The 25,879-nt window shown below is 49.2% G+C and overlaps 1 protein-coding gene across 1 annotated transcript in view; it reads right to left on the bottom strand.

Annotated features, from left to right (window-relative positions):
• Positions 1-25,879, bottom strand: part of LOC138752014 (plectin-like) — a 168,924-nt gene that overhangs the window by 73,615 nt on the left and 69,430 nt on the right. The window contains 7 exon segments of the mRNA XM_069915172.1: positions 1,952-2,056; positions 3,174-3,257; positions 3,861-4,217; positions 10,081-10,219; positions 18,644-18,822; positions 21,347-21,504; positions 24,401-24,584. Coding sequence (XP_069771273.1) covers positions 1,952-2,056; positions 3,174-3,257; positions 3,861-4,217; positions 10,081-10,219; positions 18,644-18,822; positions 21,347-21,504; positions 24,401-24,584 — 1,206 coding nt within the window.

Genomic DNA, 25,879 nt, shown 5'->3' with positions numbered 1-25,879 from the left:
TCTTCTTCTTCTTCCTCTGGGTTGACCATCTGTTGTTTCCTTGTTTTCTTTTTACTCTCTTCTTTCTTGTTCTCTTTATTTTCTATGTTCTCTTCCTATTGCTGTGTTGTAGCTGTCACTCTCAGCTGTGGAGATCGACCCCTCAGCTGTTCCCCCCTCCCGTCAGTGTGATTTTTTTCATGCGCATGCGCGGTTGCGCACTTTTACTCGGCTCCGCTAGCCATTTTTGTAGTCCCGAACTCGTGACTTCCACCGACCTTAGGGAGCGGGCTTCTCTCTCCGCGGCGGGCCTCCTCGGACAGGTAAGGCCTTCACCTTCTTCTTCCGACGTTCTTTCATCTTCTCTTCTTCCTGTTGCTTTCGACTTTTCTCTCTTTGCTGCCATCTTCTTCTCACCTTTACTTTTACTTTGTTTTAATTTTTATTCTTGTACCTTCGTGTTTTGTGCGTTTTTTTTCAACTTTTCCAGAGAGGGCTGGAATTCCCTGACCGGCCACTACTCCATCACGTGACTCCCCCCAAGTTCCCAAAATGCTTGCTGTCTGAAGTCAACTGCAGGAATTCCGTAGACAATGGATGATGTGCAATTCATTTCACGCTTGACGTTGCTGCAGTAGCTGTACATCACACGTACATCAGATGTCAAGGTCAACGTTGCTGCAGCGGCATTGCAAGTCCCGTCTCCTTAATACCACACTTCCGGTATTCGGTCTAAATGCACGGGGTGATACGGACATTTGGAGTTTTGGTCTTTCCTGTGTGAATGGCCACTCCCGCAAAGTAGGGACACATTTCACAATGGAAAAGTCATGTAAAAAACATAACTGATTTGGGTGGGATTTGCAGATGACACAGAGAGTGGTGGGGGTGTGGAACGAGTTGCCTGCTGAGGTGGTGAATGTGGGCTCAATTTTAATATTTTAAAAAAATTTGGACAGATATATGGATGGGAGGGGGATGGAGGGCCATGGGCTGGGTGCAGGTCAGTGGGACTGGGCAGAAATAAAATGGCCCAGCATGGACTAGAAGGGCTGTAATTATCTATGGGTCAGGTACATGGACGGAAGGGGAGCGGTACGGTTGTCCTAGTGGTTAGCACAATGCCTTTACAGCACCAGTGATGAGGTCTGGGTTTCGAATCCCGCACTGTCTGTACAGAGTTTTTACATTCTCCCCATGTCTGTGTGGGTTTTCCCTGGGGGCTCCGTTTCCTCCCAACGTTCAAAACGTACCGGGGCTATATGTTCATTGGGTGTAATGGGCTTTGGGGCTGAAATGGTCTGTTACTGCCCTGCACGTCTAAATTAAAATTAATTTTCAAAATTAAAGTGTCACAGTGCCACATGGGGGGAGTGGTGGGTGGGTGGGGGGGGGGTTTGAGAGAACAAATGTAACAATGAATATTGATGGAAATGAGTAGATATGACTGACACTATGGGTGTGAAAACACTGAAGGGTTTTCTCTCTTGTAAATAATTTATTGTGAATAAAGTCCATTTTTGGAAAAGGCAAGAGGGGTAAATTCCAAGACGTGAGAGGCGACATTTTCCAGTCAGTGTGGGAACCCCAAGGTGAAGTAGAAGGGGCTTTGACTGCGTGGTTACACACGTGATAGGCCAGACCCTGGGCTTCGTCACTCTGCCTTTCCTTCAGTATGTGTTCTGTGGTTGGCTCACTTCTCTCTCAGCAGGTTACCACAACTGGCAGCAAGTAGCCACCTGCTCCGTCTAACATACACACACACACACACACACACACACACACACACACACACACACACACACACACAACACAACACACACACACACACACACTCCCACACACACACACACACACACACACACACACACACACTCCCACACACACACACACACACACACACACACACACCGGGTGTTGTTGGGATCACTGAAGGGGATGGAGGGTCACAAGAAGGGAACATCACTCCCACCTCCTGAATGACGTTGTCTGAGGCTGAAACCATTTTCTGCTTTTTTATGGGAGATGCCACTGGTTCACTCTGAACTCTGTACGTCACCAACTGGAGTTCATAATCCTGAAACAACAAACCATTGCATTAGGATCATCATCAGTCTGGGAACGTGAGTCTCAAGGTAGTGACAGAGAGTAACAACCATTTCAATTCCAAGTCACACTCTACCAGACTGTCCACGGCCCCACCCTGACCACTCGCTGACTGGACGAACTACACCTATTTTACATCTGGGCCCCTCCAGCCACATGGCATGAACATTGACTTCTCTGCTTTCTGCTAAATCTGCTCACCTTTTCTTTCCACCCTCCCCTTTCAAGATCCCCCCATCCTTCCCCTTTATCCACCCAGCCATCCCTCCTCCCCCTCCCCTCCCTGCATTCTCCACCTATCATCTCCTGCCTTTGCCACACCCTCTTTCCCCTCCGCCTTACCCTTTTGTTCAGACGACTGCCGACATTCTCTCATCCCAGGATGTTGCATGGTTTGGAAAATAAGTCTTCTGAGCAGGTTTAGCAGCCCGTGCATATGAAGGATGAGAGGAGACTTGATCAAGGTCGACAAGATTCTGAGAGGCATCGATAGGGTGGACAGACAGCACCTGTTTCCCAGGGCAGGATCAGCAAACACCAGAGGACGTGTGTACAAAGTGAAGGGAGGGAAGTTTAGGGGAGACATCAGGGGTAAGTTTTCTATACAGAGAGTGGTGGGGGCCTGGAATGCCTTGCCAGGGACGGTGGTGGAGGCTAGAACATTAGAGGCATTTAAGAGACTCTTAGACACATGATGTCTGAAGTTCCCCCTAAACTTTTCCCCTTTCACCCTTAACCCATGACCCACCCTCAGTGGAAAAAGCCAACCTACATTTACTCTGTCCATCCCCCTCATAATTTTAAATACCTCCATCAAATCTCCCCTCATTCTTCTACACTCCAGGGAATAAAGTCCTAACCTGTTGAACCTTTCCCTGTATCTCAGTTCCTGAAGTCCGGGCAACATCCTAGTAAATCCTCTCTGCACTCTTTCAATCGTATTGATATCATTCCTGTCGTTAGGTGACCAAAACTGCACACAATAAAGGAGAAACAGGTTCATTTCTGTCTGTGCCCCTGGGAGCACCTCATTTTGTGAAAGTGAGGGCGTCCCATCCGGATAACCCTGTCGCCATTTACATACATACCTTGATAGCATCGATGTACTGCTTGGCAAATCTCTCACACTCGTCCACCTTCTCTCGGTTTTTCTCAATCTCCTCCAGAATTTTCTAAGGAACCCAAAATGGCCCAGATGAGAAGAGTTCAGAGACCAAGGGCAGCGAGAGGTCACAGGAAGAACAGCCTTGATGCTGCTGGACCCCTCCTGTTTCCCACACATGTCCCATCTGACCCAGAGGACCTGGATCATCTCCACAGTCTGGTCAATGGATCCCCAACACATGCTCAGCATCCGAGCTGTTCCATCTCTTCAACTCCTTCCACTCATGGACCCTATGGCCATGGACAACCCCTACCCCCGTGCTCAGGGACAGCCCTGTGGTCATGAAAACCCCCCCCACCCCGTGCATATGATCCCCATCATCACGGACCCACATGGTCATGGACCCCTCTCATGGTCACGAACCCCCCCTCCCAGTGGTCATGAACCACCCCCCCATGGTCACGATACCCCCTCCCCGTGGTCACAAACGTCCCCCATGGTCACGAATCCCCTTCCCATGGTCACAGACAACGTTCGGTCCCGTGGTCATGGACCCCCCCCCCATCATCATGGACCCCCTTCTCATGGTCATGGACAGCCCCTTCCCCTGTTCACGGAACACCCCCCTCCCGTGGCCATGGAACCTCCCTTCCGTGGTCACAGAACCCACCTGCTCCTGCTGCAGTTGTTTGCGCAGGGCACTGCTGTCCCTGACTGGAACGGCCTGGATCTTCTCTTGACGTTCCTTGGCACTCTGGATCCAGTGGATGAGCCAGTTGTGGGCCTCGCGGTAGTATGACAGCTGGCGTCCAAGCTGCTCCAGCTCACGGGTCCTGCTCTCGATCTGGCCCTGGATCCCTTGCCAGTGGTCAAGGAGCTGCAGCACACTGTCCCGGTACCGATCCAGGTCCACGTCTCGCTCACTGTGGCTGCGGCTCATCTGCTCACTGACCGCTCTCGCCTTCCCCAGCTCTCCCTCCAGGTTATCGAAGAGGGGCTGGGCACCTTCAACCTCCACACGCATTCCCTAAACACATCCCACCAATCAGTGATCGGGTCACGGGTCAACACCAAGGCCGACCACTCGGCAACCCTCAACCATCCCATCAACCTCCACCATCCCCCCCGTCCAGCCCTCACACCCCTTCCCCTGACCACTCCCTACACCTTCCCCCCGACCAGCCCTCTCACCCCACCCCCCGACCAGACCCCACACCCCATCCCCCTGACGTCCCTACACCCCATGCCCCTGACCAGACCCCACACCCCTTCCCCCCCGACAAGACCCTACATCCAATCCCCTGACATTCCTAGACCCCATCCCCCGACCAAACCCACACCCCTTCCCCCGACCAGACCCTACACCCCATCCCCCTGACCAGTCCCTACACCCCATCCCCGACCAGACCCCACACCCTTCCCCCGACCAGATCCTACACCCTCTCCCCGACCAGATCCTATGCCCCCTCCCCCAACCAGACCCCCACCCCTTCCCCGACCAAACCCCACAACCTTTCCCCCGACCAAACCTCACACCCCTTCCCCCGACCAAACCCCACACCCCTTCCCCCCAACCAAATCTCACACCCCTTCCCCCCAACCAAACACCAGACCCCTTCCTCCGACCAGATCCTACACCCACTCCCCCCGACCAGACTCTACACCCCTTCCCCCTGACCAGACACCACACCCTTTCCCCCGACCAGATCCCACACCCCTTCCCCACCCCCCCCCCCCCCCGTCCAGCCCCTACACCCCATCCCCCCGACCAGACCACTCACCAGCCCCCACCCCCTTCCACCAGCGTTCTCAGGGAGGGGAGCGGTGGGCAGCCAGATGTCCTGGTCCATGTAGGGACCAATGACGTGGGTTGGAAGGGTGAGGAGGTCCTGCAAGGAGAGTTCAGGGAGTTAGGCACTAGGTTGAAGGACAGGACCTCCAGGTTAGTGATCTCAGGATTGCTGCCCATGCCACGTGCTGGTGAGGTTAGAAATAGGAGATAATGCAGCTTAACACGTGGCTAAAGACGATGTGGGGGGAGGGCTTCAGGTTTCTGGATCATTTGAGTTCTCTCAGGGAAGATGGACGTGTTCCGACGGGATGGTTTACATCTGAACTGGAAGGGACTGATATCCTTGCAGAAAAGTTTGCTGGTGCTGGGCCAGTGGGTTTAAACTAGATTTGCAGGGGGAGGGGAACCAGAGTGATAGAGCAGATAGAAGAGAGAAGGAGGGAAAAGATGATGTGAAAATTACATGCACCGTTAGAGTCACCAGGTTGTACGTGGTGGAAATGCTCTCAGGTGCATCTAGTTCAGTGCAAGGAGTGTTGTAGGAAAGGCAGACGAGTTTAGAGTGTGAATTGGCACATGGGATTATCACATGGTGGCCATAGGTGAAATTTGGTTGCAGGAGGGGCAGGACTGGCAGCTCAATGTTCCGGGCTTCAGTTGCTTCAGATGAGATAGGACAGGGGGAATGAAAGGGGGATGAGTGGCACCGCTCGTCAGAGAAAATATCACAGCTGTGCTCAGGCAGGACAGACCAGAGGGCTCGGCTACTGAGGCTATATGGATGGAGCTGAGGAATGGGAAAGGTACATCCACAATCATGGGGCTGTATGATAGACCCCCCCCCCCCCTCAATAATCAGCTAGAATTGGAGGAGCAAATCTGTAGAGAGACAGCAGACAGATGCAGGAAACACAAGGTTGTGATAGGAGGAGATTTTAACTTTCCACATATTGACTGGGACTCGCACACTGTAAAGGGGCTGGACGGCTTGGAGCTTGTCAAATGTGTTCAGGAAAGTTAGCTAAATCAATATATTGAGGTCCCAACTCGAGAGAGGGGAATACTGGATCTCCTATTAGGGAACAAGACAGGACAGGTGACAGAAGTATGTGTAGGGGAATATTTTGGGTCCAGTGATCATAATGCCATTAGTTTCAAGTTAATTATGGAGACGGATGGGTCTGGGCCTCGGGTTGAGATTCTAAATTGGAGAACGGTCAATTTTGAGGAAATGAGAAATGATATAGAATGCGTAAAATGAGATAAGTTGTTTTTGGGCAATGATGTTCGAGGTAAGTAGAGAACCTTCATTGGTAAATTTTGAGGGGGAAGAGTTTGTATGTTCCTGTCAGGATTAAATGCAAGGTTTGCAGACACAGGGATATTGAGGATATTGGGAATCTGGTTCAGAAGAAGGGAGAGGTGTATAACGGCTAGAGGCAACACGGAGCAAATGAGGTACTTGAGGAGAATAAAAATTCAAGAAAAACCTCAAGAATCAGGAAGCAGAAAGAAGACACAAAATTTGCTTTGGGAGACAATGTGAAGGAAAATCCTCATGGTTTCTACAGGTACATTAGGAACAAAAGGAGAGTCAGGGACAAAATTGTTCCCCTTGAAGATCGGAGTGGTCGGCTTTGTATGGAGACAAAAGAGATGGGGGAGATCTTAAATGTTTTGGCCTTTATAAATCAGAGCATTGAGTCTAGGAGCTGGGATGTTATGTTAAAAGTGTACAAGGTATTGGTGAGGCCAAACTTGGAGAATTGAGTACAGTTTTGGTCACCAAAGTATAAGAAAGATTTCAACAAATTGGAGGGAATGCAGAGAAGATTTACTAGGATGTTGCCAGGGTTACAGGATCTAAGTTAGGGAAAGGTTCAATAAGTTACATCTTTATTCTTTGGAGTGTAGAAGGGGATTTGATTGAGGTGTTTAAAATGATTAGGGGTATAGATAGAGTTGACGTGGAGAGGTTTTTTCCTTTAAGAAAGGGGGAGATACAAATGAGGGGGGTGCAAAGGTTTAGAGGAAATGAGAGGGGGGACTTCTTAACTCAGAGAGTGGTGGGTGTGTGGAACGAGCTTCCAGACTACGTTGCAGAGGGAGAAGTTAGATATGTGTGTGGTCGGTGAAGGAATGATGGATAACGGGTTGAGTGTGGGTCAGTGGGGTTCGGTGGGAGAAAGTGTTCGGCATGAACTAGAGGGGCCAAGTTGGCCTGTTTCTGTGCTGTAATTGTTATATGATTTTTTTTTCCCCCATCAGTTTTTACTCAGGAAAAGGGCACAGAGTACTGGGAAGTAAGGAAAGCAAGCAGTGAGGACATGGAACCTGTACAGGTTAAAGAGGAGGAAGTGCTTGCTGTCTTAAAGCAAATAAGGATGGATAAATCCCTAAGGCCTGGCATGACATTTCCCTTGGACCTTGAGGGAGGCTGGTGTAGAAATTGCAGGGGCTCTGGCAGAAATAATTAAAATGTCCTTAGCCATGGGTGTTGGAAGGTCTTCTAAGAGATTGGATATTATAATTATTTGGAGTGCCAGAAACTGATTAAGGATTGTCAACATGGCTTTGTAAATGGTAGGTTGTGTTTAACCAATCTTAAGAGTTTTTTGAGGAGGTTCCCAGAAAAGTTGATGAAGGAAAGGCTGTGGATGTTGTCTACATAGACTTTAGTAAGGCCTTTGACAAAGTCCCACATGGGAGGTTAATCAGGAAGGTTCAGACGCTCAGTATTCATGGTAAAGTAGTGAACTGGATTCAACAATGGCTGGATGGGAGAAGCCAGAGAGTAGTGGTGGATGATGCTTCTCTGACTGGAGGTCCGTTTCAGTGCTGGGAACATTGTTGTTTGTTGTCTATATCAAAGATCTGGATGATAATGTGGTAAAATGGATCAGCAAGTTTGCAGATGACACTAAGATTGAAGACGTTGTGGACAGTGAAGAAGATTTTCAAAGCTTCCGAGGGATATGGACCAGCTGGAAACATGGGCTGAAAAATGGAAGATGGAATTTAATGCAGACAAGGGTGAGGTGTTGCATTTTGGAAGGACAAACCAAGAAAGGACGTACACGGTAAATGGTCGGGCACTGAGGAGTGGGGTAGAACCGAGGGATCTGGGAATACAGATACAGAATTCCCTGAAAGTGGTGTCACAGGTGGACAGAGGTGTAAAGAGAGCTTTTGGCCTACTGGCCTCCATAAATCAAAGTATTGAGTACAGGAGTTGGGATGTTATGGTAAAGTTGGATAAGACATTGGTGAGGTCAAATTTGCAGTATTTTGTGCAGTTTTGGTCACCAAACTACACAAAAGATATCAATAAGATAGAAAGAGAGCAGAGAAGATTTACTAGGATGTTGCCCGGTCTTCAGGAACTGAGTTACAGGGAAAGGCTAAACAGGTTAGGACTTTATCCCCTGGAGTATAGAAGAATGAGGGGAGATTTGATGGAGGTATTTAAAATTATGAGGGGGATGGACAGAGTAAATGTAGGTCGGCTTTTTCCACTGAGGGTGGGTGAGACACAAACCAGAGGACATGGGTTAAGAGTGAAAGGGGAAAAGTTTAGGGGGAACATGAGGGGGAACTTCTTCACACAGAGTGGTGGGGGTGTGGAACAAGTTGCCAATTGAAGTGGTAAAAACAGCTCAATTTTAACATTTAAGAGGAATTTGGACAGGTACCTGGGTTGGAGGAGTATGGAGGGCCATGGACTGGGTATAGGTCAGAGGGACTAGGAAACAAAATGGTTTGGCAGACTAGAAGGGCCAAATGGGCCTGTATCAGTGCTGTAGAGTTCAATGGTTCTATCTGCTAATCCCTTCATTCCAGGAATCATCCTTGTGAATCTTCTCTAAACCCTCTCCAATGTCAGCACATCCTTCCTTAAACAAGGACCCCAACACTGTCTCCCGTCTCCTCGTGAGGCCTCACCAGTGCCTTATAAAGCCTCAACATCACATCCCTTCTCTTGTATCCTATCCCTCTAGATGTGACACATCTAGAGGAATTAGGGGATATGGGGAGAAGGCAGGTAGGTGGAGTTAGGTCATAAATTAGATTAGCCATGATCGTATTGGATGGCGGAGCAGGCTCGATGGGCCATTTTTGGCCGACTCCTGTTCCTACTTCAAAGAAAAAGAAAGACACGAACATTGCATTCACCTTCTTCACCATTGACCCAACCTGGAGGTCAACCTTTCCTGTATCCTTCACGAGGATCCCAAGTTACGTTGCAGCTTGGAATTTTGAATTTTCTCCCCGTCCTAATAACAGCCAGCCCTTTTATTCCTTCTGTCGAAGTCCCCGACCCATTTGCCACTTTTCTGCCCATTCTCCTCATCTGTCCAACCCTTGTTTCCTCCTCACCACCTGCCCCTCCACCTGTCTTTGCATCACCTGCAAAATTGGAACCAAGTCCTTTATTCTACAATCGTTCATTAACAGACAAAGTAACAAGAAGTAGTTCCAACACTGACCCCTGAGCAACACCACCAGCAACCGGTCGCCAACCAGATGAGGATCCCTTTACTGTCACTCTGCTTCCTGGCGACAGGCCAATGCTCTCCCCGCACTCGTATCCGTCCGGTAATTCCATGGCTCTCAGTTTGAGAAGCAGCTTGTCAAAGGCCTTTTCCGTGACCAAATATACAGCATCCACTGGCCATCCTTTGTCTGGCCTGGCTGTGGTTTGGCATCCACATGGGGCCCACTCCCCAACTAACGTGGAGCCAACCTCCCAACTGACGAGGGTCCCCTTCTCAGCCCCCTTGCCCTTTCCCCATCTCTTCTCAGCTTCTTTGTCAGCTGCCCTCCGACCTGCCTCCACCTATTACCCCATCCATGTTAGTTGTTGCTGCGCCCCCCCCAGGAGTCAGGCTTCAACCTGGTTATTTCACCCTTAACTTCCTGCGTGACCTGCTGAGTTCTCCAGTTTGACTTTGGCCTTCTGCAGACACCACTGATTCCTAATTCACCGTGAAAAAGTTTGAGATCGCTGGAAGTGACTGCACAGAGGGTAGTGAGTGAGTGACACATCGTAATCACTCTGCATTCACTGGCTCCCTTTGTGGCCACTGCTAACACCCACCTTCAGCTGATGCTTGTACGACTCCAGGGACTTGGTGTCAGCGGGAACACTTTTCACCTCTCGAAGCTGCTTCTCATATTTTCGAACCAGGTCCTCAGCCTCCTGTGTACTGCGAATAACCAGCTCAATGGTCTTCAATCTGCAAACAGAGCATGCGAGATGCTGAATGATCAATGAAAGTCAGCTGGTGCCTATCTTGCATTGCCCCGACTGCCCACCTACAGGAGCTCCCAACGCCCCGACCGCAGATCCTCGTCCCAACCGCCCACCTATAGGAGCTCCCAATGCCCCAGCTACCCGTCCACCAGAGCTCCCGACACTCTGGATGCCTGTCCACCAGAGCTCCCGACGCTCTGACCATGGATCCTTGCCCTGACAAAGGACTTACCACCCAGTCCTGGCCACCTGAGCTCCAGACACCCTGAACGCAGGCGTACCACCTGACTCCGGCTATCTGAGCTCCCGAAGCCTTGAATGATGCGGGTACTTACCCCAGTCAAAAATAGAATCCATATAAAAGTCAACCCTCCAAATTTGACCCCAAAAATTGGTCCCCAAAACTTGTTTACGACATGGGTATATACGGTAAGTCTTTTGTATTCACTGTGGAGACACCAGCAGTGTGCCCAGAGGTTTGAGTGTTAATGGGTGGAGTGTGTGTTGGTGTTAAGGAGAAGGTTCTGAGAAAGTTGAAAGGTCTGACAGTTTAAATCACCTGGTCCAGATGGACTGCACCCCAGGCTTTTGAAAGAGGCGGCTGAAGAAATTGTCAAGGCGTTGGTTGTGATCTTTCAGGAATCACTGAATTCTAGAATGTTCCAGAGGATTGGAAAATTGTAGCTGTTGCTCCAGTCTTTCAGAAAAGAGGAAGGCAAAAGAAGGGAAATTCTAGGCCGGTCTGTCTGACTTCAGCAGTTGGGAAGATGTTAGAAAGTCTTATTAAGGATGAGGATTCAGTCCAGTCCGGGTCCTCTCATAGTCCAGTCCGGGTCCTCTCATAGTCCAGTCCGGGTCCTCTCATAGTCCAGTCTGGGTCCTCCCACAGTTGGGAAGATGTTAGAATGACTTATTAAGGAGAAGGATTCAGAGGCCACATGGTTGAAGTCATGGTTTCCTGAAGGGGGAATCTTGCTGAACCAACCTGTTGGAAATCTTTGAGGAAATAACGAAATAAAGGAGAGCCCGTGGACGTGGTTTATCTGGATTTTAAAATGGACTTTGACAAGGTGCCGTACGTGAGGCTGCTAAACAAGATGAGCGCCCACGGTGTTACGGGAAAAGTACTGGCATAGATAAAATATCGGCTGGCCGACAGGAGGCAGAGAGTGGGGATAAAAGGGGCCTCTGGTTGGGTGCGGTGACCAGTGGAGTTCCACAGGGCTCGGTGCTGCCGGTGACCAGTGGGGTTCCACAGGGCTCGGTGCTGCCGGTGACCAGTGGGGTTCCACAGGGCTCGGTGCTGCCGGTGACCAGTGGGGTTCCACAGAGCTCGGTGCTGCCGGTGACCAGTGGGGTTCCACAGAGCTCGGTGCTGCCGGTGACCAGTGGGGTTCCACAGGGCTCGGTGCTGCCGGTGACCAGTGGGGTTCCACAGGGCTCGGTGCTGCCGGTGACCAGTGGGGTTCCACAGGGCTCGGTGCTGCCGGTGACCAGTGGGGTTCCACAGGGCTCTGTGCTGCCGGTGACCAGTGGAGTTCCACAGGGCTCGGTGCTGCCGGTGACCAGTGGGGTTCCACAGGGCTCGGTGCTGCCGGTGACCAGTGGGGTTCCATAGGGCTCGGTGCTGCCGGTGACCAGTGGGGTTCCACAGGGCTCGGTGCTGTCGGTGACCAGTGGGGTTCCACAGGGCTCGGTGCTGCCGGTGATCAGTGGGGTTCCACAGAACTCGGTCCTGCCAGTGACCAATGGAGTTTCACAGGGCTCAGTGCTGCCGGTGACCATTGGAGTTCCACAGGGCTCGGTGCTGGGACTGCCTGGTGACCAGTGGGGTTCAACAGGGCTTGGTGCTGCCAGTGACCAGTGGGGTTCCACAGGACTCGGTGCTGGGACTGCCAGTAACCAGTAGGGTTCCACAGGGCTCGGTGCTGCCAGTGATCAGTAGGGTTCACAGGGCTCAGTGCTGCCGGTGACCAGTGGGGTTCCATAGGGCTCGGTGCTGTCATTGAACAGTGGTGTTAAACAGGGCTTGGTGCTGGGACTGCCGGTGACCAGTGGGGTTTTGTAGGACTCGGTGCTGGGTCTGCAGGTGACCATTGGTGTCCACAGGGCTCGGGGCTGGGAATGCTTCTTTTCACGTTACATGCTGGTGATTTGGATGACGGAATTGATGGCTTTGTGGCCATGTTTACAGATGATACAAAGATCAGAGGAGGGGCAGGTCATGTTGAGGAAGCTCTGAGTGTGCAGAAGGACTGAGACAGGTAGGGAGATTGGGGAAGATATGGCAGCAGGAGTTCAGTGTGGAGAAGTGTATGATCATGGGATAAAAGTGAGGACTATTTTATAAATGGACAACAGGTTCAGAAATAAGAGGCGCAGAGGGATTTGGTGAGGAGGCAAATGGCCAGGGGTGTGGGGATGGAATATAAGGCAGGGCTGTGGCGTTGAGGCTTTGTGACGATTGGTCAGGCCACACGGAATATTGTGAGCAGCTTTGGGCTCCGTCTCCAGGGAACAATGTGCTGGCATTGGAGGGTCCAGAGGAGGTTTACAAGGACGATCCCCGGAGTGAAAGGGGTTTCATACGAGGAGCGTTTGAAGGCTCTGGGACTGAACTCACTGGGTTTCGAAGGATGAGGGGCATCTCTTTGAAACCTATCGAACACTAAAAGGCCTGGACCGAGTGAATGTGGAGAGGACGATTCCTGTGGTGGGGAGTCTGGGACCAGAGGCCACAGGCTCAGAATAAACAAACGTCCCTTTAGAACAGATGTCCAGGAAATTCTTTATCCGGTGGGGGGAGGTGAATCTGTGGATTCGTTGCTGTGGTCAGTTGTGGAGACCAAGTCAGTGGAGATATTTAATGTGGAGGTAGTCACGTCTTGATCTAAACATCCCCACTCACCTCCATCAGGATCAAAACCTCTCCCTCCATCTCCCTCTCACCTCCATCTCCCTCTCACCTCCATCTCCATTGAAGGCCACATACAGACCTTTCGGGTGAGGCAGAACTTTACATGTGCCTCATCCAACATGACCTTGAGGAAGGGCTCAAGCCTGAAACACTGGTTCTGTATCTTTATCTTTGCTACATAAAGGACACTTTTTCACCGGCTGAGTTTCTCCAGCATCTTCAACCAGACTTTTGTGTTTGACTTCTGACCCTCTGCATTGGGATATCTAAAGTGGCCTCCTCTCCATCGGGGAGAACAGACACAGATTTTGGCCACTGCTTCACCGAACACCTGCACTCTGAGCTCCCAGTTTGCACCCATCTTAATTCCTTCAGCACTCTCACACAGATATGTCTCTCCTCGACCTGATCCATGATCTTTTTCAGTGAACAAGATAAAAAAACAGAAATAGACCATTCTGTCAAGTCTGCTCTGTAACTGCACTCTGAGCTAAATCGTTCTCAAATCCAATTCCAAATTCTGACCTTTTCCCCATATCCCTTGATACCCTGACTAATTAGATACCTATCGATCTCCTCCTTAAACTCCCCCAATGAACAGGCCTCTATAGCTGTATGTGGCAATGAATTCCACAAATTCACGACCCTCTGGTGAAAGAAATGTCTCCTCATCTCTGTTTTAAATGGGACCCTTCTCATTCTAAGACTGTGCCCTCTTGTCCTCGACTCTCCCACCAAGGGAAACATTTTATTCAATCTGTCCAATCCTTTCAGCATTTGATATGTTTCTCATTCTTCTAGACTCTAATTAATATTGTCCAAGGGTCACTAAATGTTCCTCACATGTTAGGCCCTTGCTTTCCAGGAATCATCCTGGTAAATCTTCTCTGACACCTCTCCAACATTATTGCATCCCTTCTCAGATAAAGGACCCAAACTGCGCACAGTTCTCCAAATGAGGTCTCACCCATGTCCCATAGAGCCTCATCAATGCCCCTTTACTCTTATACACAATCCCCTTCTATTCTGAGACCTCTGACTATCGGATATATGGCTATTCTCTTCCTCAGTGAAGACTGAGGCAAAATCCTCATTTAGTTCCTCTGCCCCTCTTTGTTACCCATTGTAATTTCTCCAGCATCATTTCAATCAGACCTATATCTTTTACTCTTTATATATTTAAAAAAAAACTCTCAGTATCCTTTTGTATGTTATTTTCCAACTTCCTTTCATAATTCATCTTTTTTTTCCTAATAACTTGGCCTCTGTAAGTTTTTAAGTTTCCCAGCCCTCTCCTTTCCCACTAGTTTTTGCTTCCTTGTCTGCTCTCCCTTTGCTTTCATTTTAGCCTCAACCTCTCTTGCAGCCACATTTGTGCATTTTCCATTCATGATTTTCATTTTTCTTGGAGTATAATTATCCTGCACTTTCTTGTAGAAATATCATCCAATACTGCTCTGCCATTCCTCCATTGAGCTTATGTTTCAAGTTAACTTGGGCCAGTTCCTCTCTCATCCCACTGTAATTCCTTTGTTCCACTGAAATATTGACACACCTGAGATCAACATTTCCTTTTCAAATTTGAAACTGAACTCTAACGTATTATGATCACTATTCCCTAAGGGTTCCATCATCTTTAGTTCCCTAATCACCTCAGGTTCATTGCACATCACCCAATCCAAAACCACAGGGATCTGTTCTGGGACCCCTGCTCTTGGTAATTTTTATAAATAACCTGGATGAAGAGGTGGAAGGATGGGTCAGTAAGTTTGCGGATGACATGAAGGTTAGAGGAGTTGTGGATGGAGCTGAAGATTGTTGAAGGTTACAAGAAGATATAGACAGGATGCAGAGGTGGGCAGAAAAGGGGCAGACGGAGTTCAATCTGGATAAGTGTGAGGTGATGCAATTTTGAGGGACAAACCAGAAGGCTGAGGACAGGGTTAATGGTCGATTACTTAAGAGTGTGGATGAACAGAAGGACCTTGGGGTCCAAATCCATACATCCCTAGTATAGTTAAGAAGGCCATTAATTGGATTCATTAATAGTGGGATTGAGTTCAGGTGTAGAGAGACAATGTGGCAACTCTACAAATCTCTGATGAGACCACACTATTGTGTTCAGTTCTAGTCACCTCATTATAGGAAGGATGTGGAAGCTGTGGAGAGGGGGCAGAGGAGATTTACCAGGATGTTGCCTGGACTGGGAAACAAGTCTGATGAGGCAAGATTAGCAGAGCTGGGACTTTTCTCATTGGAGCGTAGAAGGATCGAGGTCAACAAGATTATGAGAGGCATAGATAGGGTGGACAGACAGCACCTGTTTCCCAGGGAAAGGATCAGCAAACACCAGAGGACATGTGTACAAAGTGAAGGGAGGGAAGTTTAGCAGAGATGTCAGGGGTACTTTTTTTTTACAGAGTGCAGCATAATTGGTGTAATGGATAGTGGAATGCCTTTAAAGCGCCAGTGATCGGGACTGGGTTTGGAATCCCGCACTGTCTGTGAGGAGTTTGCACATTCTCCCCATGTCTGCATGGGTTTTATCCGTAGGCTCCGGTTTCCTCCCACCCTCCAAAACATACTGGGGGTGTCGATTACTTGGGTGTAAATTGGGCAGCACGAACTCATGGGCCGAAATGGCCTTTTACCATGCTGTATGTTACCCCTCCATAAATCTTCGTCCGCGAAGCCAAGCCAAAGATGTCTACATTTATGTCAGAGAGTTGTGGGGGCCTGGAATGCCTTGCCAGGGGTGAAGTGGGGGCTGGGACATTGGGGTCATTTAGACAGGCACATGGATGGAAGAAAAATGGAGGATTATGAGGTAGAAAGGATTTAATATATTTTTTAAAGAATATATGGGTCAGGACAACATTGAGGGCCAAAGGGCCTGTACTCTGCTGTAGTGTTCTAAATTTTATGTCCATCCCTTCCTACTCTTCTCCCCAACCTACGGCCTGTTTGCTCCTCATCTCTCCACATTTCCCAGCGTCTGTCTGACACCCTGTCAGCCCCCACAATCCCTTCTGGAGTTTCCACCCACTCTATGTTGGACTCAATATAGGGTCCAGGTTAAAATCGTTGCCTGTCCACAATGGTGCCTGACCCACTTCTACCTCAAGCTTCTCTCTGTTCACTCAGGATGTCACATATAACCATATAACCACTTACAGCACAGAACAGGCCAGTTCGGCCCTACTAGTCCATGCCGTAACAAATTCCCACCCTCCTAGTCTCACTGACCAGCACCCGGTCCATACCCCTCTAGACCCCTCCTATCCATGTAACTATCCAGTCTTTCCTTAAATGTAACCAATGATCCCGCCTCGACCACGTCTGCCGGAAGCTCATTCCACATCCCTACCACCCTCTGCGTAAAGAAATTTCCCCTCATCTTCCCCTTATAATTCTCCCCCTTCAGTCTTAAACCATGCCCTCTAGTTTGAATCTCCCCCACTCTTAATTGAAAGAGCCTATCCACATTTACTGTCTGTCCCTTTTAAAATCTTAAACACCTCTATCAAGTCCCCTCTCAATCTTCTATGCTCCAGAGAAAAAAGCCCCAGTCTGCACAACCTTTCCCGGTAACTCAGACCCTGAAATCCTGTCAACATTCTCGTGAACCTTCTCTGCACTCTCTCTATTTTGTTTATATCTTTCCTCTAATTTGGTGACCAAAACTGTACACAGTACTCCAAATTTGGCCTCACCAATGCCCTGTACAATTTCATCATAACCTCCCTACTCTTGAATTCAATACTCCGATTTATGAAGGCCAACATTCCAAATGCCTTCTTCACCACACCATCTACCTGAGTATCAGCCTTGAGGGTACTATTTACCACAACTCCTAAATCCCTTTGTTGCTCTGCACATCTCAATAGCCGACCATTTAATGCATATGACCTATTTAGATTTGCCTTTCCAAAATGTAGCACCTCACACTTATCTGTATTAAATTCCATCAGCCATTTCTCAGCCCTCACCTCCAGCCTTCCTAAATCACCTTTTAATCTACGGTAATCTTCCTCACCGTCCACAACACCACCAATCTTTGTATCATCCGCAAACTTGCTTATCCAATTCTCCACCCCTACTTCGAGATCATTAATATATATAACAAATAATAGTGGACCCAGGACCGAACCCTGAGGAACTCCACTAGTCACCGGCCTCCAATTGGACAAACAATTTTCCACCACTACTCTCTGACACCTCCCAGCCAACCATTGCTGAATCCATTGCACTACCTCCTTATTTATACCTAATGCCTCCACCTTTTTTCCTAACCTCCTGTGGGGAACTTTGTCAAAAGCTTTACTAAAGTCTAAATAGACAACATCCACAGCTTTCCCTTCATCAACCTTTTTTATAACCCCCTCGAAAAAGTCAATCAGGTTTGTCAAGCATGATCTACCCCTGACAAAATCATGCTGATTACTCCCTACCAATCCCTGTACCTCAGAACACTTTCCATCAACTTGCCCACCACAGACGTCAGACACACGGGCCTATAATTCCCAGGTTTACATTTGGACCCTTTCTTAAACAGCGGAACCACATGCGCTACCCTCCAATCCTTTGGCACTACCCCTGTGGCCAGTGACATCCTAAATATCTCTGTTAATGGCCCCACTATCTGTCCACTAGCCTCCCTGAGTGTCCTTGGGAATATTTTGTCCGTTCCGGGAGATTTATCCACCTTTATCTTTTTCAACACAGCCATCACGACCTCCTCGGTTATCCTTATATGCTTCATGACCTCCCTACTATTTTTCTTTACCTCAACTAGTTCAATTTTTTTTTTCCCTAGTGAATACCGAGGCAAAGAAATCATTCAAAATTTTCCCCATTTCCTCTGACTTCTCACTCAGTCTACCCTCACTATCTACAAGGGGTCCAATTTTATCCCTCACTAATCTTTTACTTTTAATGTACTTATAGAAACCCTTTGGATTTATTTTTACTCTGTCTGCCAAAAGCCTCTTCATGCCTTTTTTTGGCCTTTCTAATTTCTTTCTTAAGATTCCTTCTACACTCCTTGTAGTCCTCCTTCAAACTCTCAGCTCCCTGCTCTTTATACCTCTTGTACACCTCCCTTTTTCTCCTAACCAAATTTCCAATTTTCCTTGAAAACCAAGCCTCCCTATGACTTCCAGCCTTTCCTTTGATCCTCACTGGGACATAGCTACTCTGTACCCTCAAAATTTCTTTTTTGAATATCCTCCATTTTTCATTTACATCCTTACCTGAAAATATCCTGTCCCACTCAATACTCCCCTAATCCCTTCTTATTCCTTCGAAATTTGCTCTTCTCCTAACGATGTTAGCAGGCTTAATGGGCTGAATAGCAGTGGTCTAAACTCTGATAGGATTTACTATTTCACCAAGGGCCTCTCTCGCCCTTCTCTGTGTCAGTCCTGCTACCCCACTGACATCCATCCTTTCATCCAGCATGGAGAGGGGGCTGTCAGCCCTTGCACTCACTTCTCGAGGTAGACAGTGGAGAGACTGTAGACTCGATCCATTTTCTGCAGGGTGAGATCCAGTTCAGAACGCAGCACAGGGGCAGTGCTGATCTGGTCGGCTGACGACAGCATCTTTTCCGTCTTCTCAGTCACAGAGTTCAAATTTGTTTTAATACCTTCCAGTTCCGAGTGAATTTTCTGCAGGGCAGATGAACGTAACAGAACATTAATACTTCCTCCAAAAGGAAAAAGCCTGTCCGCTGATTCCAGTCACAGGACCCAGTAAGTCCTGTGCACAATTCCTAACGTAGAAACATGAGGCCCTTTCAAGCAGGGAAAACACCTATCTGTAACGATGGAGAATCTTCATCCTTACAGCTACAGACATACCTTCCTGAATGCGCTGTGGTGGCTCCAACCCCACTCAGGGGAGGATAATCGGTGAAGCGCTGCACTCCATGCACCTGACCTGAATGTACAACCGCTGCAAGCGGTTAGGGGCGGCTGTCAGCCCGCGACCCATCTCCCCACTCACCCCTCTCCCTCCATGACCCCCTCAAGGCAGGAGCCGTCAGGGCAGCGGGAGCGGCAGCAGGGACTGTCAGGGCAGTGGGAGTTAGCAGGGCAGCAGGGGCCAGCGGGAGCCATCAGGGGGCGGCCGGTGCTGGCTTTGACAGCCACACTGGGCTACGACAGCCACACTGGGCCACTCTCTGCAGCTCAAAACGCCGAATAGCAATGGCCGTCTTCCCTACGCATAATCCCCCAGGCAGCTGGAACTATTCTAGGAACCATTGACCTGCCGTGTATTTATGACAGGTACCAGTTGCCCCACCTCCACCAGCTCTGGACGGCATTACGAGGAGCCTCTCGATATGAAGGTGACGTGAGAACACCCTTTTAGTGCTGCCACCTGAAAGGTAAGTTAAGTTTTCCATCTCCTCTTGTAGCCGGTCTCCAGATGGAGGCCTGATGGTGGCCTATGAATAGTGTTGTGGTTGTACCGTACTAGGGAGTGGGGTACTGAGGGAGGGGGCGGTCACACTATGGGAGCAGCGGTGCAGAAGTCTCGGGCCGCACCTTTGGGAAGACAAAAAGATGAATGATTGAAACAGGTGAAGTGGGATTTGAATGGAAGGAGGCTTTGTGTGTGAGGTGTGGGAGAACTCAGGAAGACTTCTCATTTAGAAGTCGTCGTCCACTGCTTGTGAGTAAAGCTCTGCAGTCTTCAACTTCACAGTTCCAGCAATTAGTTGGAAGTTTGCCACGGTGGATTTACTCCATTGTGAAACGACGATCTTTTATTTAATTTGCTGTTAAAAGTTTAATGTTGGTGACTCCACCGCTGGCTCATCACTGATGAGCTCGGAGGTCGGTTGACGATGACTTTTTGACAGCGTCTCAAAGGCCCGAGTGCCTCCACCTCACCTTCAAGGAGTTCAGGAGTATTTGGCGGATTCACAGGGAACCGGTTCGTGAAGTATCTGGAGATTTCTGTTTATCGATCTGCTACCTCATTGTCTGGATAAAGGACTCACGTTGCGGACTCTCGTTTTGACACGGGGAAGACGGGATGGTGGGCTCTGAGGAGGACTGAGTTCAATCAACGTGAGACTTGCCCTCTCCTGTTGTGGATGAGTTTGTTTGTTTGAAGGAAATGACAGGCCTGTTTTTGGAAAATCATTGGGAGATGAGAATGTGGTCATGATATTTGCCCAGCGACCGCAGTTGGAGAATGCACAGAGCGATGACGCCCCAGCTTTCAGTTGCAATTAATGTAGTACTTGGACCTTGACCTACTTAGAATGATAAAGCAGCAGAGATTGATCAGTTCTTGATGAGCCAGGGCATCAAGGGTTATGGGGAGAAGACCGGGCAGTGGGGCTGTGGGGAATGGATCAGTTCATGATTGAAGGATGGAGCAGGTCAACAGAGACTTCTCAGGGGGCCAACCATTTCAATTCTGAGCCACACTCCTAGACTCTTGTGTCTGTCCCGCTCTGACCATCCGCAGATTGGAGGGCCACCACCTTATTTTCCAGCCACATGGCACAAACATCAACCTCTGCTTTCTGTTAAACCAGCTAACCTTTTCTTTCCCCTCCCCTTTCCAGTTTCCTCCTTCCTTCCCCCTCACCCACCCAGCCTTCCTTCCTTCCCCCCCGATCGCTGCTGAACCCTCCCTCCCTCCCTCATCTCCTGCCTTTGTCGTTCCACCTGAACCCCCCCCCTCCATCCATCCTTTTGATCAGTTTCCTGCCGACACTCTCTCGCACTTTGATGAAGGCCTCAAGCCCGAAAATGGCCTATTTCTGCTCCTGTGTCTTAAGGTCTCCTTGCCCCCCCCCCCCCTCCCAACCCCGTCCCTGTCTCCAGTGTTGCATCACAGAGCCAGACCCCTTCCTGGAACAATTCTTACCTTTTCTCTCCCGCCCTCCTCCCCATGTCCGATTACCGCCTTTTGCCTTTGGCCTGTCCTCCCCCCGCAACCCCACAGCCTTTTTACACAGGCACCTGCCTAGTTTATCACTCGTCCCTTGAGGCAGGGCTCAGGCCCGAAACATCGGTAATTTATCTTTACCTCCTCTGGAAGGTGCAGGACCAACTAAACCTTTGCTACATTCACGGCATCTGCAGACTTTTCTTTCATGACTAGACTCAGATCGCGGCCTCCCCAACGGCAGTAAAACATCCCAACTGGGCATTGGACACAGCTGCTTACCCGCTGCTCACTCATACGCTGGGAGCAATCACGAAGGGGCTCCCTGTCCAGAGGTTGCCGAATCTTATGGATTGTCCGATCTTCACATCGTTCCAGCTGCAGACGAATATCTTTCAGTTGCGTCACAAACTTCTTGCAGCTCTGCTCATCTTCCTCACCTACAACAGGGTGGGAGACCAGATTAAAACGTGTCAGGAGACACCGGACCCTAGACCTTCAGGAGTCACAGAGGGTGAGATCATGGACACCGGCCGAAACAACCCAACTACTTCCATCTGCCTACATTTGGCCAAACACCCTCTGAACCTCTGCTGCTTACAGACCTGTCAATCCACTGTCCGCACTTCAACCACTTCCTCCGGCAGCTTATTCCGTGCCTCCCCTCGACCCTCCATGTGTAAAAGTTACTCGTCCACTTCAAGATTTCTCCCTTCACTTTCCACTTGTGAGGGTGGGGCAGGGAGAAGTGAGGGAGGAAACAAATGGGGGCACTTACCATGATCAAGGCAGTGTCCAGGGATCTGTAGGCCATGTGCAGCCATGCTCCTTTGAGACTTCCCCCTCCCTCCGACGGGACACTCGCGGTCCCCGTATTCCAATCCATTGCACATGCACCAGCCGGCACTTGTGCAGGCTCGCAAGAAGGAACGTGGCTGCACACAGCCTACAGACACCGCATTTAATGTGGTGAGTGTCCCCGTTCTCTCCCTACACCCCAAAATACAGCCCTAGCCCTAACCCTAACCCTAAACCCAGAAATCTGGCTACCCTAGCATTGGGGGGAAGGGGTCATAATACCTCATTTCGGGGGGAATGCCCATGCATGCCCCCCCCGGCGCTGACCCTGTTTTAGAAAGTCCTGTTGACACTGCAGACAGAAAAGCCCCAGCATCCCCTCTGCAATAAACAACCATCATTGTTGGATCTTTCCCAGTTGAATGATATCCTTCCTATGGATCGGTTACAGATATAGGCCAAGAAACATTGGATAGAATTTAATCCAGACAAGGGAGAGATCTTCCACATACTTTATGAATACTATCCCCCCATCTCATTAGAAAGCTAAATCAAACAGTGAGGGGCTAAGAGGGCAGCCCCGTCTCGTTCCGCACTGGAGCCCAAACAGGGAGGACCATTGATAGTAACATTATCAGGTTAGATCTACACAGGATGGACGTCAGCTTGGAGAGTGGGACGCTCTGATTACAGGATGTGGGAATCTGGGGCAGCACAATTCTCCCTGATGACTACACCTGCAAGAGGTGCATCCAGCTCCAGCTCCTGGGAAATCAAGTTAGGAAGCTGGAGCTGGGTGAACTCGGGATCATTCGGGAGGACGAGGCAGTAATAGAGAGGAGCTTCAGGGAGACAGTTGCCCTGAAAGGTCAGGTGACAGGTAACTGGATGATTGTTAGGAAAGGCTTGGGTGTTTCCCTGTGGCCATTCCCCTCAACAATAAGTATACTGTTTTGGATACTGTTGGGGGGGACGATTTACCATGGTGGTCACGTCTCTGGCACAGCTCAGAAGGGAAGAAGAGCGATCGTGATTGGGGATTCAATAGTTAAACAGGTAGGAGGTTCTGTGAACGAGATAACGATTCCTGGATGGTCGTCACTTCCAGGGTCAGGAACATCTCAGATTGAGTCCACAGCATTCTGGAGCGGCAGGGCGAGCAGCCAAATGTTGTGGTCCATGTGGTGACCAATAACATAGACAGGAGTAAATCACATGTCAGCAAACACCGTGGTTGAAGTAGACACATGATGCGCTGGAGAAACTCAGCAGGTCAAACAGCGTCCTTTAGAGAGCAAAGATAAAGATAGAGAACCAGCGTTTCGGACGACCCTTCATCGGGTATCGAGATGAATTACCGTGATGAAGGGCTCAAGCCCAAAAAGTTGGTTCTGTATCTTTACCATTGCTACATAAAGTTCACTGCTTAACCAGCTGGCATTTCTCCAGCGTTGGGATTTTACATCGAGAGGAGAACTCCTATCACTTCACTTGCACAGGTTCAGGATAGGTTTGTCTTCCTGGGCAGTGAAAAGGTGGGAGGAAAACGGAACAGTGGTTCATAAAAAAGGTGAAGACTCTGGTCAAGGAAGATAAAGGAAGCAGGAAACAGGAAGGGCTCACGAGAAATATATTGTAACTAGAAAGGAACTTCAGAAAGGACTGTGGAGAGTTTGAAGGGGACATGAGAAGGCCTTGGCCGTAAGATTAAGCAGAACCCCAGGGTATTCTATACATATGTGAAGAACAGAAGGATGATGGGACTGAAGGTGGGGCCGATAGAGGAGGCAACATGTGCCTGGAGGTAGAGGAGGTTGGGGAGGTTCTAAATGAATACTTTGCTTTTGCATTTACAAGAGAAAAGGACCTTGATCAGGGTGAGGTCAGAATAGAACAGGCGTGTGGGCTGGACAATGTGGAGATTAAGGAAGAGGAAGTGTTGGATCTTCTTAAAAACCTCAAGATTGAGAAGTCCCATGGGCTGGACGTGAAGTACCCCAGACTGCTGTGGGAAGGGAGGGAAGAGATGGCTGGGGCATTGGTGAAGATCCTTGTTGGCCAATGGGGAGGTGCTTGAGGATTGGAGAATGGTCCCCTTGTTTAAAACAGGGAGAAGAGAGAGTCCTGGGAATTATCAACCGGTGAATCCTCCTTACATCAGGGGTGGGCAAACTACGCACTGCGTCTACTGTCCCTCCTTCATCAACTTCCTTTGTCACCACCTTGAAAGGCACGACTTCCCCTCTCAAAATCACGCTGACTATCCCTGAGAGCACCGTGTTTCTCCAAATGCTTGTAAATCCTATCCCAAAGAATTATCTCCAATAGTTTGCACACCACTGACATGAGGCTCCTCTCCTTCAACAGGGGGACAACACTCGCAATTTTCCCATTCTACACAGAATAGAGGGGAGAGGGGAGGGAGGGGGGGAGGGAGGGGGGAGAGAGGGGAGGGGAAAGGGGAGGGAGGAGGGGGGAGAGAGGGAGGAGGAGGGGGAGAATCTGGTCTGGGACGCCACCCTCTGCCACGATCCCCACCTTTCTCCAGGCTCCGCAGCAGCTTCTCGTAATGCTGGGTTGTGAGTTTGTATTCCCTCTCGATCTGCAGCCGGTCGTCTGCCCCAAACATGTGTGAGTCCTGGCTCAGGCGCAGGAAGTCTTGGTAATGGTGGTCCAACGTGGAGAGTAGGCGCGTGTACTCGTCTGGATCCAAACTCCGAAACTGCAAGGTATGGCTGTATCAGTCAGCGAGTGGGAAGGGGGAAGGAGGGGGGAGAGGGGGAATGTGAGGAGTAGGGAGGGAGAGGGATGGATACCAGAGGAACATAGAACACTACAGGATAAAACCTGGAATCGCTTGAAATAGATACAAAAACTTAGGTAATATTAAGGAGACCATCTGGAAAAAGCCAATCTCACAGACCTGAATAGAGGAGAAGAACTGAGTTTATATAAATCGTTTTGTAATTTTATACCCTAAGTATGTTAAATTATCTCTGACAATCGTTAATAGAACTTGAGTGTAGATAGGGACCTGCACATTAATGGGAAAACATTCACTTTTATGAAGGTTTAATTTATATTGAAAGATCTGAACTGAGAAATCACTGATAACACAGGATCCGAAATGTAAACTAATAAATCATCTGCATCCAAGGAAACCTTAACTCTCCCATCACCCCGTGTGATGACCTTGGGGGATGTAGGGATTTGGACCCCAAGGTCCCTCTGTTCATCCAAACCCTGAAGTAACCGACCATTAACCCTGTCCTCAGCCTCCTGGTTTGTCCTTCCAAAATGCATCACCTCACACTTATCTGGATTGAACTCCATCTGTCACTTTTCTGCCCAAGATCCTGTCAATATCCTCTTGTAACCTTCAACATCCTTCAGCTCCATCCACAACTCCTCCCACCCTTGTGTCATCAGGAAATTTACTGACCCATCCTTCCGCCTCTTCATCCTGGTCATTTATAAAAATCACCAAGACCAGGGGTCCCAGAACAGATCCTTGTGGCCCCTCCCCTAGTCACCGACCTCCAGGCAGAATACTTTCCTTCCACTACTACTCTCTGCTTTCTTCCTACAAGCTCATTTTTTATCCACACAGCCAAGGTTCCACTGATCCCGTGATTCATGACTTTCTGGATGAGTCTCTCATGGGGAAACCTTGTCAAATGCCATGTCAACCACATCTACTCCCCGACCCTCATCAATTTCTTTTGTTACCTCCTCAAAAAACTTAATTAGGCTTGTGAGGCATGACCTTCCCTTCACAAAGCCCAGCTGACTATCCTTGAGTAGACTGGACTTCTCCGAATGCTCATCGATCCTGTCCTTAAGAATCCTCCCCAATAGTTCACACCCCACTGAAGCAAGTCTCACTTGTTTATAATTCCCAGGATTCACCCTATTACCTGTTTTAAACAAGGGGACTACATTTTCTATTCTCCAATCCTCCGGCACCTCCACTGCAGCCAAAAAGGATTCAATGATCATAGTTGCTGCCCCAGCCAT

This window comes from Narcine bancroftii, chromosome 1 (assembly GCF_036971445.1).
Source record: "Narcine bancroftii isolate sNarBan1 chromosome 1, sNarBan1.hap1, whole genome shotgun sequence".
Taxonomy (NCBI): domain Eukaryota; kingdom Metazoa; phylum Chordata; class Chondrichthyes; order Torpediniformes; family Narcinidae; genus Narcine; species Narcine bancroftii.
Note: the sequence above shows the minus strand (reverse complement) of the source record. Positions and strands in the feature narration are given on the sequence as shown.